The following is a 17,859-nucleotide window of genomic DNA, read 5'->3' as shown; positions in this document are numbered from 1 at the left end:
GCCCGTTAAACGCAAGCAGGAAAGCGGGCGTGTGTTTTCTCCTTCCTCTTCCCTCCTCCCCAGAGACGCGAGCCCAGTCCTTTCCCCTCATTCTCACCCCCGCCGCGTCCAATGGCGGCCCCCGCCGCCCCGTCCCGCCCCCGCGCCGCTCCCGCCCCCGCCCTCGTGCCGCTCCCTCCTCCCCCGCCCGGCGGGAGGCGGCCGCCGCGGCCGTCACGTGCCCGGGCAGCCGCCAAGTGAGGCCGCTTTTGCGACGCGGTGACAGCCAAATGGTGCGACAGGAGGAGCTGCCGCCGCGGCCGCAGCGCCCCGCACCGAGAGGCTCGAGGCGGCTCCTGGCGTCGCCCAGAGGGAGCGACTGAGCTACAGAGTCCGGCGCCGGCGGGCGGCGGCGGCGGGCGGGCGGCGCAGGCGGCGCAGGGGGTGCCCGCTACGAGTGCCCTCGCTCCCGCCGCTCTCCATGAACCGGACGGAGTAAGCCGCGCCTCCAGCAGGGGCTGCGCCTCCATGAATCTCTAGGTTTTTTTTTTTTCTCTCCCCGCTCCTCACCCCCACCCCGGGTCCCGGCCCGCCTTCTCCCTTCGCCAGCAGCGGCCGCGTCCAGGTGCGGAGTCCAGAGCGCAGCGCAATGGCGTCCAACCCCGAACGCGGGGAGATTCTGCTCACGGAGCTGCAGGTAAGGGCCGCGGCCCGGGCGCGAGGCGCCGGCGGCGAGGGACAGACGGAGAAAGCCTGGCGCGGGGACGCGGGCCGAGGGAAGCCGTGCGCCGCCGCGCCCCTGGCCCGCTAAGTGCGGAAACTCGGGATGTCACTCGGGAGCCAGAGCCACTGCCCCCGCGGGAAGTGTGGCCTGCCACCGCTTTGATTCGGCTCTACCTACCAGAGAGACCCCATCCTGGGGCCCGAGTCGGCGCTCACCCGGTCCCCAGGGCGGCCAGCTCACCGCCCCCTCCCTGGTGTCAGCGCCGCCCGCGGACACCCCTGCGCCCCCTCCCTCCGCCGGGCCGGCCCCGCCCCGCCTTCCCCTCGAACACCGCTCCTTAAACTCCTTTGAATGACTCCCAAGCTGTTTTCTCGTCCCTCCCCTTCCCCTCCGACTCCGCACAAAGAGCGCCCCCATAACTTCCAGCCCCCAGACAAGTTGGTTTTTTTTTTTTCCAAACGTGTCTCAGCAAATGCTTGCTTCACTTCACCAGCCCGCTTCAGGTGTCTAGATTTTTATTCTACTTTGAAGGCTACCTTTTTTCCCCCTCTTTTTAACCAAATGGTAGATACATGGTCCCCTGCCCTGCTGCTCCCGGCTCAGATCCGAAAGCTCGGATGCTGATGGTTTTCAGGCTTCGTTTTCCCTACTGTTTGAATATCAGAAAAAGAGCTACAGTAGTTGTTTACATGTGAAAAGGCGGACCACTAAGGGAAAATGTTGGGCACCACTGGCTTGCAGAAGCTGAGAACAAAATAGATCTCTTAATTAGTTAAGTCCATGTCGAGTAGCAATATTATTCTTTCTGTTTTCCAGCTAAGTATTTGATGATGTAGGCACAATTTTTGTTTTTAGGTCTCTGTGATGTTACAGGGTACTTGCGCTACCTTGGTGGGTTTATTTTTCATGGCTTTGGAGTGTCTCAGATGTTTACATCTGGATTAAAGTTTCATGCTTGTTTTTTGACTTCAACCTATTTCGGCTCGTTTAAATATAGTCGTCTTCTAGCTACTCTAAGATTGCGATGGCAAATAGAAGAAAAAAATACTATACTTACATTTCTTTTTTGTGCATTTAGCAGTTAATTTTTTAAATAACTCTTAATCTAGACAGAATTCTTGATGATGTCAAAATTCAACTCCTAAATTTTTTTTTTTTTTTGCTGTTTAAATGTATTTGGAGGGATGAATCCCTGTGTTAGCTTGGTTTATTGTGCAGTTAGATGTAAGCTTGAAGGCATTGTGTTAAAACTTGATATTTCCTCCGCAAAAATAGAGATTTCAACAAGGTATATCAATGCACTATTGCAAGTTTAGAATCCTTTGAAAATGCAGAGCTGAATTTCATATTGTAGAACATGTTGCCGTATAGTGTTTTAATTACTCTTAGCCTTTTATAAGGAGGCCTTACAGCATACCAATTTGCTAAGTGAATGGAATTTACTGTTTTATTATTCAACACGAGCTTTATAATGAAGTTTGAGGCATATCAGAAATGCTTTCCACTGCCTAGTCTTGAAATATGAAAAACATACTTTGATTCTCACTGAGAAAAAGCCATGAAAATGACAGTAACATTTTCTTTGAGAGGAGTGGCTTCAGAATCATAAAGTGTTGGCATCCTTATTTGTATTTTATAGGAAGTTGGCATAAAAGACACTATTTTGGCACTGGATGTAAAAAAATATTTTCCTGTGTATTAAAGTATAGCATTTAGGGATTTTTAATAAGATCTTTTTTTATAATAACAAAGAGGAAAGTCAAATAAATAGAAATTTAAAATATGAGTATCTTAAAAATGGAATCAAACTAGGGAAACATCTAGTCTAAAATAAAATAAAATGTAACCTCCTCCAGAAAAATAATAGTTTTTATTAAATGTTACCTGTCATGTATGTTAAGAGCATTTTTCTTGGTATATTTGATTCTCAGTTCTAATAAAAGTTATTTCATTTGAACTTGATCATATTTATTAAAATAATTGAGAATATTATTTATATCAGCACTCAAGGTAAACCATGATAAAATTTGCTTCACCAAGTATATGCATCTGTTCAAACATTTTATTATTTCATTGCATCATGAAACAAGAATATAGTAACCAAATATTTATCAAACTTGTTTGGAGAACCAGTTTTTTAAAGCTTTCTAAGTTGTTTGAATTTATTCAGATTGCAAAATTGTTATGTGAAATTCTTAATGCTTCTCTGCCATACAGATTTTAAGTATTTAAATAGTAATTCGAGTAGCAGGTTTTTAAGTTGTTTAGTTAAAAACTGTTACTTTGCCATATCATGTATCACTGAAAGTTACATGTTACCATGTGCTTTTAATGTAATTGATATTTAGAAACTTTGTATAACTCTTAAAAATTATTTTTCACTATATTGGAGAATTTGAAATATTTTAGTACTTGAGCTGGAATTGGCTTATTAATAACCTTCAGTTGTGGAAAGACAAAGCAAAGAAAATCTGAAACCACAGTCTTGTTAATTACTGTTTTATTTCTATGGAATAATGTTTCTAACTCTCGCTAGTAATTTAGGAGGCTTATTCAATAAGGAATCTGCTAGTAATTTAGGAGGCTTATTTAACAAGGAATCATTAATAAAGTGTACACAGACTTTGATGGCTAGAGGCTTCAGTGTGTAAGGAAGAATATTTGCTGTAGTAAAAATAAAAATAGGCTGTTGAAAATATTAACAATTTAATTGATGATTTCTAATTTTTATCTCTTACAATTAAGTTGTCTCCTGTTCCCTTTTTTTATTTGAAGTGTAGTGGGAAGCTTAGTGAGATACTTTTGAGGGCAAAGAAATCAAAGTTTATTTTCAAGGAAACTGGATTAATGAAAACTAAAGAATCTCAAAATGAAAATGTCGGCTACAACAGTAATTTTGTATACTGCAAACCCAAATATTGAGTAGGATACTAATAAACTTACCTTGTTTAATCCTGGAGATTAATCTTCATCAAAATGGCTAATAAAGTGTTGAGAATCTTAAATTCCATTCTCAGCAGAATATAAGTAGAGGTGACTTGCTCAAGTGGAAGGTTGAGGTAGTTAGCCTTACATTACAGAGATTCATTTCAAGAAACACTTATTGGGTATCTACCAAAGGTATATTGGAGGGCATAAAGATGACAGGATATGGCCTTTACTTCTAGAAGAGAGTACATGTAACATTTACTGATTATTTGCTCTGTGTCAGACTTTGTACTTAGTACACTGTACACCTTATATAATCTTTACAAGAATCCAATAAAGTGAGTGTTGTTATTTCCATTTTACAGATCAGGAAACTAAGTTCAGGAGTAATAAGTAAATTGTTCATGGTTTCACTGTAAGTCAGAGTTTGAATTTGGACTCATGTCTTGACCTCTGTGACATTTGTAAGCTACTGCAGTTGTGTGGACCCATAAATGTTTTGCATTCCAATGTTGTAAATGTGTGAACTTTCTAAGAATTGGCCCAAAATGTAAGTAATTTAGCAGTGCTTTATTATTGCGATAAGGTATAAAATTCTACAAAGAATAACAGTACAGTTAAGCTTTTTGCAGGTTTTCTTCATTTAACAATTACTGTTACTTTTGAAAGTTATCAAATGTTTGCCCAAAACCTTCCAGCAGTTTTAAGATTTTAAGCTCATGTGTAACCAAGCTGTGTGTTTGGCACTTACAAGGTATTCAGTACATCTGTGAGAAGGCTCCATTTGTCACCCAGGGTGAGAAGTGTCTTGACTGTTATTAGAGAAGTTGATTTTAAACATTGACAAAGAAATTATTTAGTTTTCTTTAATTTACATTTCTAATCCCTTGTCCCAAAAATATTTCCTTAAAAAGTTCAAAAGGGACTTCTGCATTAGTTATGCTGTACCTACATACAGTACCCTGTTATTTTACCCAATTGGTGGCAAATTGGGAGGTAGCATCTAATTTTGCAGCAATACTAGAAAGTGGAAGGTCTCTGTGTTGGAAGGATTGAGACTAGGGTGAGCTGGAGGAATGTAGTGTGAGAAAATGGGCAAATGGGTAAAACAGATTTTACAAGTTTTTTTCACATTATTAGTATAATACAGGTTCATTCTAGAAAATCTGGAAAATGCAGAAAAGCACAAAGAAAACAAAAGGTGCTCATAGATCGGTCAGTCAGTGATAACTGACAAACTTTTCCAACCTGTAAGTCTCTGGCATTTGAGTCCACTTCCTCTTTTTCCCCCTTTTTAAAAAACATTGAGCTATATTTGACATACACTGTATAGTTTTAAGGTATACAACGTATTGATTTGATATTTTCCCTCCCTCTGTATCCTGTTTTACTTATTAGAATTTTATAGAGAAATGAGGTTTATAGGGTCTTTAGGTTGAAATAGCTATAGATTGAAAAATGTTTGCCACTGGTTCTAGATAAGTGGGTCTAACTAGTTTTATTGACTTTTTTATCTTACCATATTTTGATTTTGAGTCGGTGCTTTGAGATGCAGTTAAGAAGAGTAAGTTGAGAATACAGTATGGACTTAGACAATGATACATAGCATCAACTCTTTCAACATAAATGGATACAATGTGGTTTTTCAGCTTAGATTTGCTTCTCACTACTTTTATAGAATGCTGTGTACTTTACTGAATAAGACAGACCCTTAAATAACTTGACATGTACTTACTGACTACCTAGGTAAAAGTCTTTGTACTGAAACCGGTATTATAAAATGATGGGCTCTGAAATGGATCATGTTTTCTGATCATTTCTAATTAGTAAAATAGAGATTAGTTCTAGTCTCCCTACAACTCCTGTTCACACATGATCAATATTGAAATAGGAAAAGGTAAGGGCACCTTCCAGGCATTGTCTTGTTTGCTCCAGAGCTTTGCATCTGATTCTTGGGTTCTCCTCTCTGATTTTCCAGTTTGGCTAAATTTTCGTGCTTTTTATCAGGTAATTCCTATGTGTGTATTTTTAAACAAATGTGAAGAGTGGAGTAGTAGTTTGTAGAGATCAATATCACTTAAAATAATGTTACTTCCAGGAGCATATGTGATATTTGAATAGAGTAGTTAATTCTGCATCATTTTCTAGTCCAGTGTACTATGTTGAACAGGTGTCAGATGTCTACTCTATTTCAGAAACCAGCTTTACTCTAACTAGACAAAATCGTATCACATTTAATATGATAAACTTTTAATATATAGCAGAGTTCAAACTTGGCAACAAAAAAAGTCAAAGACTAGTTAAAAGCTTTAAAAAGATATTTAAAATTTTGACTGGGAAAAACATACTAATGAAAAAGTAACTTCGAACAACAAATTTATACTGTATAGCACGGGGAACTATATTTGGTATTTTGTAGTAACTTATGGTTAAAAAGAATGTGAAAATGAATATGTATATATGTTCCTAGATGACTGAAGTATTGTGCTGCACACCAGAAATTAACACAATATTGCAAACTGACTATACTCCAATAAAAATATATTAAAAAATAAAGAAAATAAAATGTCAAAAAAGTAACTTCTCATGTTAGAAAAGCAGAAATAAGAATATTTATTTTGATACGTGTCTAATTTCTCTTTTTTATCTAATGAAATCTTATTTGAAACTAGCTCTGTCACATTCAGCTTTTCATAGTCTCACAAAAATTAAACATGTGTAACATGTACATAAATATTGTCTGTTAAAAATGAACAACACAAACTCCTGGGAGGAGTGTATTTGTTGATGATAAATACCTTAGGTTTGAAGGTAAATGTTGGTGTCACATTATAGAGATGAACTGATAAGAATTACATAATATATACTGTTATTAGGATTTATCTATTTTAGGAATTTGGCAGTGATTACTTTTTCTAATTGGTTCAAGCTTTACTGCCCTGGCTCACAATTTACTAGAAAGTTGTTATTACAGAATTTGAAATTTATTTTAGATTATAGAAAATATACTCACCACTCAATACATGTATTTTACAACAATTATGTTGTTTTCCCTTTCCTATAGTTGTTGCCTTAGCGATTTCTCTAAGGAGGTGCTTGTTTTATCTGTTTCAGAGTTTTCATTGAAAAAATGTCATTAAATTTTTGAATTTTTTTTTCCTTTTATTAAACCTTAGGTACACTGGTTTGGATTAATCAGTATCTATCTATCTGTATATCATTGTAATAGACACCCATAGACCACCACTCACTCCCCACCTCCACAGAAAAGTTAGGAACTTAACTTACACATGGTTTTTCTTCATTCCACCCCCCTACCTTCACCTTCATGTCATCCAAGGTAATCATCATCTTGAGTCCAGTGTTCATTCTCTTGCTTTCTTTGTATATAGTTTTGTTGGCTATGTAATTCTAAAGTTACATCTTTTATTTTAGTAGTCTTTATTTAATTGTGTTGAATATAATATCTCCAAACTTGGTTTTTCACCTGTTATTGTGGATTTCACCATATTATTATATGTTGCTGTAGTCATTCATGTTAATTGCTGTATTACATTTCAATGAGTAAAATCTTCAACTCTCCCTTTGTTGGATATTTCGGGTATTTATTCACTTACTCTTCCTTGTTGGGCATTTAGTTATTTCCTGGTGTTTGTAATTGTGAATGATGATGCTATCGCCATTCTGTGCACTTTTCCTGTTGTATATATGTAAGTTTCTGTTGACTGTACACCTAAAGGTACAGCTGTTAACCTCACAGAGTGGGTGCATGCCCAACTTCCAGTGTGGCTGTGCCAGTTTATATGCATATCAGCAACACGTAAGAGCTAAAATATCCTTCGGTTATCCGTCCTCTCTACATTTGATATTGTCTTCTAATTTTCATAAGCCAGAGAATGTAAAATGCTGTCTCATTGTGGTATTGATTTGCATTTTCCTGATCATCACTAATGTAGAACATTTCCTTGTATGCTTAGTGGCCTTTTATGTTTCCTCCTCAGTAAAATTTCTGTTCACGTATCTTGCCTATTTTTCTGTGTTTTTCTTACTGATGTATAAAGGTTTTATTTAATATTCTTTGTATTAACCCTATGTGTATGTTTTGAATGTATTCTCTGTAACTTGTCTTTTCATTTTCTTTTAGGGAATTGGTGGGAGGGACAGCTTTAAATGTTTTACCTTTTTTGGCAAATGTTCAGAATCATTTATATCATTGTGATCAACAGGCCTGACCTTAATATCTGTTCTAGGTTTGGAATAGAAAGGGTAAAGTTACACAGTTTATGACTTGTGGATTCACAAGCTATCCACATTTTATTATTTCATTTGAAGGGGCAGGTATATTCCAAGTCTAGAATTATGTAAATTGGTTATTCAGTTATATACATAGCTTGTTAATAAGTGCTGTAGTTAATCGGTTTAATATTGGATATAAAATAGAAAATAGTCTTCTCTTGTAGAATTTACTGATATTTACAAACCTGGAATCGTAATGAAGTTTTGTCATTGCTGTGGTATCTTTTGATGAAAAAAATAATTTTAGTTAAATTTGTCAGTCTTACTCTGTGCCGCAATTCTAAATTTCTGGATGAGAAAATTTGACTCCATACAGAACATGTACCCTGATCTAGTCAACTATGGCAGTGGAGGGGTGGCGTGCTCAGTACCACAATATGGCTACAAGGGTTCTCCTGTGAGTTAGGGGTGGGGACTGTTCCCTGAGAAGAGCGTATAGGCTGAGAAAGCACTTCTGTGCCTCAGCACATTTAGTAACTTTTCACTGATTATAGAATTAAATATATTTTACTTCCATCATCTGGCCTGTATCAGTCTTTTCAGTTTTTTCTGTGTATCTTACTCTCTGATATATTAAACTATTTGCAGTTCTTGGAACTACACAATTTATACCTCTGTGTCTTTGCGTTTGCTATTTGAATCTTTAGGAATACTGATATTGATGGTCTGCCTGAAAAGATTTTGACCAACTGGACACTTTAAAATTCTGCTAAGAAAAATGTATTCCGTGAATATATAGATATATTCATGTCATATAATCAAGAAAATGTTTCTTAAGGTGCATTTTTGATAAATAAGTAGTTAGTGACTGGTCACATGGCATTTTGGTCCATTGGCAAATTAGCCTGCTCTCCACTTTGCAGCTCCTGTTATTGAACATATCATCCACTACGGCAGTTAATTGTTAAATTATACGTGTCTTGCCCACTTTCAGGATAGGAACTAGGTAGGTCTTACTCGTTTTTATGTGTCTAGCACCTGGCATATGGCTTATACTTGATATGTGCTTGAATAAAAAATGTTTAATAAATAGACGACTGATTTCTGTAACTGATTCTATGACCAGTTTACTACATCTGCCTTTATGCTTCCAAAGGTGATCATTCTTTCTCTGGTTGCCTGTGCTGGAAGTCCGCTGGTTACTTTGATTTGACTGCTGTCTCAGCCTCTTCAGGTGATGCTTCCATTTATGTAAATAGAATTGATTCATTATTTGGCCGCTGTCTAAGTTTGAGCCCTCATTATCATCACTTGGATGATTACAGCGTCTTGATATTCCACCTCTACCTCTTTGGTCTCACTCTGTTTTTGTCAGACTGTGTACAACTGCTGGGTTCAGAAGCTGTCTCTGGCATTCAGTGGCTCCAGGCTGCTCCTGATTCCTTAGCTCAGCACTGAAAGCTGTTGTGGCCCCCAAATTCCTTTTAATTCTTAACTCTTTTCATGCAAGCAGCCTAATCTTTAGGCTCACCACGATTAGTGGTGTTTCCTCACCTGTGTTCTGTCTCTATTGTTACAGTCTGTCAACTAGAATGCTTCTTTAGGACCCTATTTAGATCTGCTTTTTAATGTTTTCCCCTTACTTTCCCTAGTCACGTGTAATGTCTCCTCCAAACTTCAGTAGGAAATTTTCAGTCTCGTGACTTAGGCCATGCATTGTATTGCACCGCGGTGGTTTGCATCCTGCCTCATTTTCTCTCCTACGTTGAATGCTTGAAACCTTTGAGAGAAAGGACCGTGTATTTTGTCTTCATCTCTGCTCTTCAGTCTTGAGCAGAGCGACTTGTGCATAGCAGCTACTTACTAATGCTCGTTGAGTAGACAAGTTTCATGTGGGAAAATCCCGGGTTTTAAGTTTATTACTTTAAACTTTTTTTCTGCTTTTGTTTTGGTACTTATGAGGGAGCAGAACTGCATTATGTCGTTTTTCTTTACATAGAGCCCCTTGACAAGTACATGCTTTTAAGTTTATTCCCTTCAGTCATAATAATTTAGTTTCCTATCTCAGACTGAGAATTTTCTACTGGCAGGAGGTGCCAAGTCTAGATATAATTGAAGCAACTAGTAATAATTAAAATAGTAATTTTTATATTATTAAAACAAGTTATAACTATATTGATGTTATTTCATTGAATCCTTAAGACAATTCTACTGAAGTAGTGCTGTTCAGTCCTTTCTTATTTGCCATCAAAACTCCAGATTCTTTTCTCCCTTAGGAAGGACAGTTCAGTTCCCTCAAATTACTCCTCTTGAATTATGTAGCCAAATTCCTCAAGTGTTCATCAAACAGAAGGAACTTACATATTTAATAAAATCCTTAGATAACAGGTATACTTATAAACAGCAAAACTTCATTCTTGCTGTATCAGTAAAAGTTACCTAATTTCTCATTCTCTTGGAAGCCTTGAGGGGAGGATTCCTTTATGTATTGAATCGTCATCAGTTGTAAGTGCCTGTTACAGTACAAACACTTGACCCTGTCAATTCTTGATGCATTACCAGTTAGGTACCTAAAGAAAAGGAAGCCTCATTGAGTTTAAAAAGTGTGCATTTTTTGAAGATACTTAAGGATGTTACAACTACTGGGTCATGAGCCAGTGCTGTTCAGGATGTTACGACAATGTTGTATGAGTACGTATTCTGTATACGTTGATATAAAGCTGCCCGTTTGTAAGTAAAGAGGTGGACTGTACTCCATTCTGAGATTTTGCCATTTCTGCTTCTCTTCTTTCCTTTTTTGATGTCAAAAATATACTCCCTTTTAAGAAATGATGAGGATAATTGATAATAATTTTCTAACTGGCAAAATAATAAATCAGTAATCTTATATCTACCAAATTTATTTTTGGAAATTTACTGATCAGTAATTTTAAGGTGTTGTTGAAATCACTGGTCTAGTAGATAACTAGTTTTGAAATCATAGAGACAAAGGTTTAAATCCCATATTTAGCACAGATTAGCTGTCTGACTTTGTGTGAGTTATTTAGCTACATGAGGCAAGTTTTCTTATAAAAATGGTGATAATTTCTGGCTCAGGGCTATTGTAAGGTTTTTGTTTGTTTTTCTTTTCCACGAATAATAGACATTTATTTCTCACATCTCTGGAGGCTGGAGGTCAGAGATCAGGGTGCCAGGGTGGATGGGTTCTGGTGAGACCCTTTTCCTGGTAGGAGTTTTTTTTTTTTTTTAATTGGAATATAGTTGATGTACATTATTATATAAATTACAGTTGTACAATATAGTCATCCACAATTTTTAAAGGTTGTACTCCATTTATAGTTATAAAATATCGGCTATATTCCCTGTGTTGTACAATATATTGTCATTTATATTATACATAATAGTTTGTACCTCTTAATCCTGCCCCCTATATCGCCCCTCCCTGCTTCCCTCTCCCCACTGGTAACCACCAGTTTGTTCTCTGTATCTGTACATCTGCTTCCTTTTTGTTATATTGACTAGTTTGTTGTATTTTTTAGATTCCACATGTGAGTGGTATAGTATTTGTCTTTCTGTCTGACTTATTTCATTTAGCATAATACTCTCCAAGTCCATCCGTGTTGCTGCACATGGCAAAATCTCATTCTTTTTTATGGCTGAGTAGTATTCAGTTGTGTATATATACACTACACCTTCTTTATCCGTTTGTTTTGATGAACACTTCAATTGCTTCCTTATCTTGGCAACTGTAAACGGTGCTGCTATGAACATTGGGGTGTGTGTATTTTTTCAAATTAGTGTTTTGTTTTTTGGGGGTACATACCCAGGAATGGAATTGCTGGGTCATGTGGTAGTTCTATTTTTAGTTTTTTGGGGGGAAACCTCCCAGCTGTTTTCCACAGTAGCTACACCAGTTTACATTCCCACCAACAGTATACGAGGGTTCCCTTTTCTTCACATCCTCGCCAACATTTGTTATTTGTATTCTTTTGATGATAGCCATTCTGACAGGTGTGAAGTGTTACCTCACTGTGGTTTTAATTTGCATTTCCCTGATATAAGTATTTTTTTTAATGATGTACATAAAGTTCCTGGGATATAGTAAACACTTAGTAATCCTTCCCTCTGCAGGTTTACATTTTAGGATTACTTCATTTTTCTTTCAATTTTCTTTAAATACTTAAGTTGTATGTTTGATAGGCTGGCTGAAGTTCGGCATAAGAGACCTAGAGAACTGATCATACTTATAGGTTGTTTTCCCCTCTTTTCTTCCCTCTGTTGGTTCATAGAGGGTATAATGAGGATGTGCATATATCCATGATTGCCTTAATTTAAAATATCAGCATACTGAAGTTATGTAAGAATAATAAAAGAAATTACAGTTTGATAAATAATGAACTAGGATTGAGCTTTCATATAAGAATCTTACTTGTCATGCAAAAAATATGTATTGTAAATATTGAACAATAGAACAATTTGGTGATTTCATGAAGTAGTTTACATAAGTTTAGATCTTTATTTTGTCCTTTCCCAGAGGATTTTGGACTTTTTATAAATTTGAACTAAGATTATATATCTGCAGAGTCCAAAACGGCCCTGCACATTTCAGCACTGGAGAAGCAATTTTGTGGTAGTATATTTCTGAATATTAATAAATAATATCAAGTCTGATTTAATGTGCTTGAGCTTTGATGTGTGAATTACAGGAAATGTCCAATTGTTTTTACTTACTGGTTAGCGTGATTGACTTTTCATTTTGTTGAGATGGAAACCGTATCTCTACACTGCAGCATCAATAGAATGTTCATTTTTACTATAATTTTTTGTTCTAGTGTGTTATCATTGTGTTAAAACCTCCTAAAACACTTTACAAAATTCTACATTAGTTTTGGTTTGTCCTTTTGAGGATTGTCCTGTAACCATTTGGAATCCTTAAATATCGCATCTAAAGCAGAATTCTTTCTTTATCAAATCCCCCAGAAAACTTTACTAAGTCTCCTTAAAAAAAAAAGAAAAAGTAGACCTTTCCTTTCCTTTTCTTTGAAGTTGACGAGACGGAGGGTAAGTATTTTACTGTAGTGTAATGGTAATTATAGAGATGGAACTGGTGTTGATTCTAAAAGTATACAAAATAAAGAGAAAGATGTTGAAAATATGAGTAGTACTGCTAATAGTAATGTCACTCTATGTTTGTGAAGCATTTTTGAGTAGTAGTGCACTCGTGCATGTAGTATGTCACTTGATTCTTGAAATGACCCTTTGAGTTAGGCCTGGGGAAGGATTATGATACCCAGTTTGCAGGTGCTCGTGTTTACTCAGCCAGTGCCTGCTTTAACGTCAGCCGTTACCTTCTGACTTGTCCCTCGTTTTAGTACTCTATACAATTCTAGTTTTATTAACTTTTAGAGTTGTAATTTTTCCTTTAGTACACCTAAAAATGGTTAACATTTGCCAAGTTTTTTTTTTTTCCTCATAATCAACACGCATCTCCTAAGAACACTGCACTGAGTAGAAAGAGCGGGCCAGGCAGAGTCAAAGAAATGCATTTCTTTTTTTTTTTAAATCAATTGCATTTTATTTGGATATACTCTTGATATACTTACAACATTCTTAGTTGGATTTTAGAAGTCCAAATTCTTAAATCTTTTATACAAATTTACTTTTTTAAATTGAGTTATAGTCATTTTACAATGTTGTGTCAAATTCCAAATTCTATAACAATTTTTCTGTTATACATGAAAATACATTCATTGTCACATTCTCTTTCGCTGTGAGCCACCACAAGATCCTGTATATATTTCCCTGTGCTACACAGTACAATCTTGTTTATCTATTCTATATTTTGAAATCCCAGTCCCTTCCCACCCCCTGCTCCCCTGGCAACCACAAGTTTGTATTCTATGTCTATGAGTCTGTTTCTGTTTTGTATTTATGTTTTTTTTTTTTAACATTCCACATATGAGCGATCTCATATGGTATTTTTTTCTCTTTCTGGCTTACTTCACTTAAAATGACATTCTCCAGGAGCATCCATGTTGCTGCAAATGGCATTATGTTGTCAGTTTATATGGCTGAATAGTATTCCATTGTATAAATATACCACTTCTTTATCCAGTCACCTGTTGATGGACATTTAGGCTGCTTCCATGTCTTAACATTTGCCAAGATATTTTAAAAGTGAATGCCTTTCTTTTCTCCCCAAGAAAACTGAGAAAAACTATAAAGGTAATATATAGTTTGCCACCTAGTTGTTAGTATTCATGGCAGTATCAAAGTTCTTTGTCAAATTTTTGTAACATAAAAATACTGTAGAGGTATAGTGATTCCAAGAGTAGTAGTGTGTAACTTCTGGAAAGCTTATCATGGTTTAACATTTATATAAAACTTAAAAATCATTTAGAGAAGCTATTACTAATGAAACTGAATGATATTTTCTATATTTATAAATTATATGTTAAAACAGGCCAATCATGCTACCCACATAATATAGACTTGCAAAGTGGGTATTTTATGTGCATGAGCTATTTTAAAAATGTGCACTTTAAAAAATACTCATGTTTTATATATTTTAAACAAATATTTTTCTCGTGTTATAGTCTGCACTTATTTCTAATTTTTGACTGTTTGTGGGGGCAAAGATCTTGTAGTAATAATCTACTTTAAGTAAAAAAGCTTTTTAAAAGCCGAAGGGAAAAATTCATTTTATCAGCCCTTTTCCACTTGAGCATTTAATAACTTTCCTAAAATACTTTGTTGTAATATGTTAACACTTTCAGTGATGCTGGCATTTGGGCCTAAATACATTCAGATAGACTTAAGAGGAAAGGGATAAGCTGCTTGTTGTTGCTATTTGTATTCATTTTACCCTCCTTCCTTGTGCCTAAGCTGTTCCTTATTAGTGGCAGTATTCTCACCCCTGCTCTAGTTTTTCTTTGCTATCCTCCTTACAATCTGCGAGCTCTACTTTTACTATGCCCTTACAGTAAAATAGAGCTCATCTTATCTTCTAAGGAAGTTAAAAATAACTGTACAATGAACTGAATGTATTTCTGGGTTCTGTTTTTCATGTTTCTCAGTATGTGAGTTGCTCAAGACCAGTTCTGTTGCTGGTGCCTAAAACAAAGTCAGGCCAAACAACAAAACGCTGAGTACGCTGTAGTTCAGCTTTGACTTTACTCTGTCAAGTCTTGTGCCTTCTTAAAAGAGAGGATATTCTCTTTCCAGCTAGGTCCTGTGGAATTAAAATGTTCAGCTCTTGGCTGTGGTGGGGTAATGTAGTACAGCTTGATTTATTATGGGGTTGTTGTAGTTTTTTTCTCAGCAAATCTGATGCCTTCATCTCTAAGAAACAGTTTATTTCCTTTATTGGTGACTTTCAATTTCCAGTTGGCTGTGTTATCAGAGTTGCTTATTTGGTCAAATTATGATGCTTTAAAAAAGTTTTTTAATTGTGGTAAAATGCACATAACATTTGCCATTTTAACTATTCTAAGTGTACAGTTTAGTGGCATTAGGTATATTCACCATGTTGTATGACTGTCACCACCATCCATCTCCAGAACTCTTCATCCTGGAAAACTGAAACTGTGTACCCATTAAACACTAGCTTTTCATTATCCCCTCTGCCCAGGTCCTGGCAAAAACGATTGTATTTTCTGTCTCTATGAATTTGACATGTAAATGGAATTGTGTAGTATGTATCTTTCTGTGACTGGTTTATTTCACTTAGTATTACGTATTCAAGATTCATCCTAGAGGTTTTTTGTTCACACTCGGGCTGCAAAGGGTTAAAGCACTTTGTACTGAACAAATTTTAAACAAATTGGCTTTGAAGTGAGGTAAATAATGTCTTAGAAGTTTAATATATTAAAAATATATGAAGTGTCATGTATTTGTATACATCAGAGATTTACAGAAAATAGATTGAGGTTGAAGTCGTATTTTGTACTCATCATCCTCTTAGGAGCACATGTGTTGTGTTTAGGAGTTGGAGTTTAATTGATCTCAGGTGTAGAAGACAGCAGATGATGATTTGTAGTAATTTGTCTAGTTTTTTCATGTTGAGATCTTAACACAACCTAACCTAGAAATTATATTTTTAAAATTTAAATTTTATTTTTTTATTCAGATATAATTGACATATAACATTATAATAATTTTAGGTATATGACATAATGATTTAATATCTATATATATTGCTAAATGATTACCACAATAAGTTTAGTTAGCATCACCCCTACACATAGTTACAAATTTTTCTTTACTTATGTTGAGAGCTTGTTCATAAGATCTATTCTTAGCTGCTTTCAAATATACAGTATTGTTAACTAGAAATTCTTAACTGTATTCCTAAGTATTTATATTATCATTGAAAAATTAGATGAAGTTTTTTCTGATGGCCTCAAATGGTGTCTCTAGAGAACTGGAGGGACCGTGTGGTATGTGTGTTTGTCGCATTCCCTTTTTTACTCTGTGTTGTATGTTTTTATTAATACCAAATTGTTGACCTATCTTTTTAAGTTACTTTTTAAAAAAGATATGAAGATATTTTTAAACTTTTGAAACAGTTTTTGAACCTGTTGGCTATGTTTACAAATAATTTTAACCTGATGAATAATTGCTGGAGCTTGAGAACTCACTTAAATCTAGCATTTTTTAAGTAATTAAAAAAAAACCTTTTTATTAATTCCATGAATATATTATTTGAAAGACTGGAAGCCAAAAATAAAATTCCTAATTTCTTAAAATAATGGTTCATGTATTTCTTTTCAAAAGTAAATAGGAAATTGATCTAATCTCATTTTTAAAAAAAATCTATCAAATGGACTTTTTCTATATCAGAACTATTAACTACTATTGCAGTAATTTAAAAACAATCTTTAGTTAGAACTGATATTAAGGAACAAAAAGTTAGGCTGTTGTTTGTTCTGACCTTGTGAAAAAAGAAAGGAGTGATATTGACAGTAAACAAGTCTGGAATTAGATATCTTTTTAGGCTTAATTATTGGAGTTGGGCTGAGAAAGGATACCAGTTTACATTCCAGCTCCTTGTAAGATAAAAACTTTTGTTTTTCTGTTACTAACTTGACTTATTGCAAATAGAATTAATGAGCTGATGTGATAATGAGAAGTGGCTGGAACTGAGAAAAGTAGATAATTTTAAGATTTTATTAAATTTATTAAATTTTAAGATTTTATTAAATTTATTAAATTTTAATAAAGATAAATTTTAATTATTTCTAGTATATGTAGATATTACAAAAAAAAAAAAACCTTCAGTAACCAAGAGAGTAAGATAGATTTAAATGAAAGGAAATTGTTCTCTCACTGTAGATTTTCTACTATACAAATGACAGAAACAAATAACAAACTTTCTTGAGTTCAGGAGTTACGAAAACAGAATTTCACAGTGCACTGTTTGCACACTAATATTTTGTGTAGGTTTTTGTTTTTTGGGTTTTGTATAAATTTAATTTTTTAATTGAAGTATATTCAATTTAAAATGTTGTGTTAGTTTCTGGTGTACAACATAGTGATTCAGTTATCCGTATATATTCCTTTTCATATTCTTTTCATTGTAGGCTATTGCAGTATATTGAATATAGTTCCCTGTGCTATATAGTAGGACCTTGCTGTTTATTTTATGTATAGTAGTTAGTATCTGCAAATCCTGAACTCCCCAGTTTATCTCTCCACCTCCCCATCTTTTCTGCCCGGTAACCATAAGTTTGTTTTCTATGTCTGTCAGTATTTCTATTTTATAAATAAGTTCATTTGTGTCATTTTTTTTAGTTTCCACATATAAGTGATATCATATGGTACTTTCCTTTCTCTTTCTGGCTTACTTCACTTAGTATGACAGTCTGCAGGTCCATCCATGTTGCTGTAAATGGCATCTTTTTATTCTTATTTTTTTGGCTGAGTAGTATTCCATTTTGCATATGCATACAACTTATTTATTCAGTCATCTTTATTCACTTTTATGTTTAGGT

At 35.5% G+C, this 17,859-nt stretch overlaps 1 protein-coding gene across 3 annotated transcripts in view; it reads left to right on the top strand.

Annotated features, from left to right (window-relative positions):
- The first annotated feature begins 248 nt into the window (after positions 1–248).
- Positions 249–17,859, top strand: part of PKN2 (protein kinase N2) — a 110,876-nt gene continuing 93,265 nt past the window's right edge. For all 3 annotated transcript variants that reach the window (XM_074376063.1, XM_074376062.1, XM_074376060.1), the window contains exon 1: positions 249–676. Coding sequence is in view for 2 of the 3 variants with exons in the window: in XM_074376062.1 (XP_074232163.1) it covers positions 629–676 (48 nt within the window). In the remaining variant the exon portion in view is untranslated. The remainder of the gene's footprint in view (positions 677–17,859) is intronic.

The sequence above is a fragment of the Camelus bactrianus genome, chromosome 13, assembly GCF_048773025.1.
Source record: "Camelus bactrianus isolate YW-2024 breed Bactrian camel chromosome 13, ASM4877302v1, whole genome shotgun sequence".
NCBI lineage: Eukaryota > Metazoa > Chordata > Mammalia > Artiodactyla > Camelidae > Camelus > Camelus bactrianus.
Note: the sequence above shows the minus strand (reverse complement) of the source record. Positions and strands in the feature narration are given on the sequence as shown.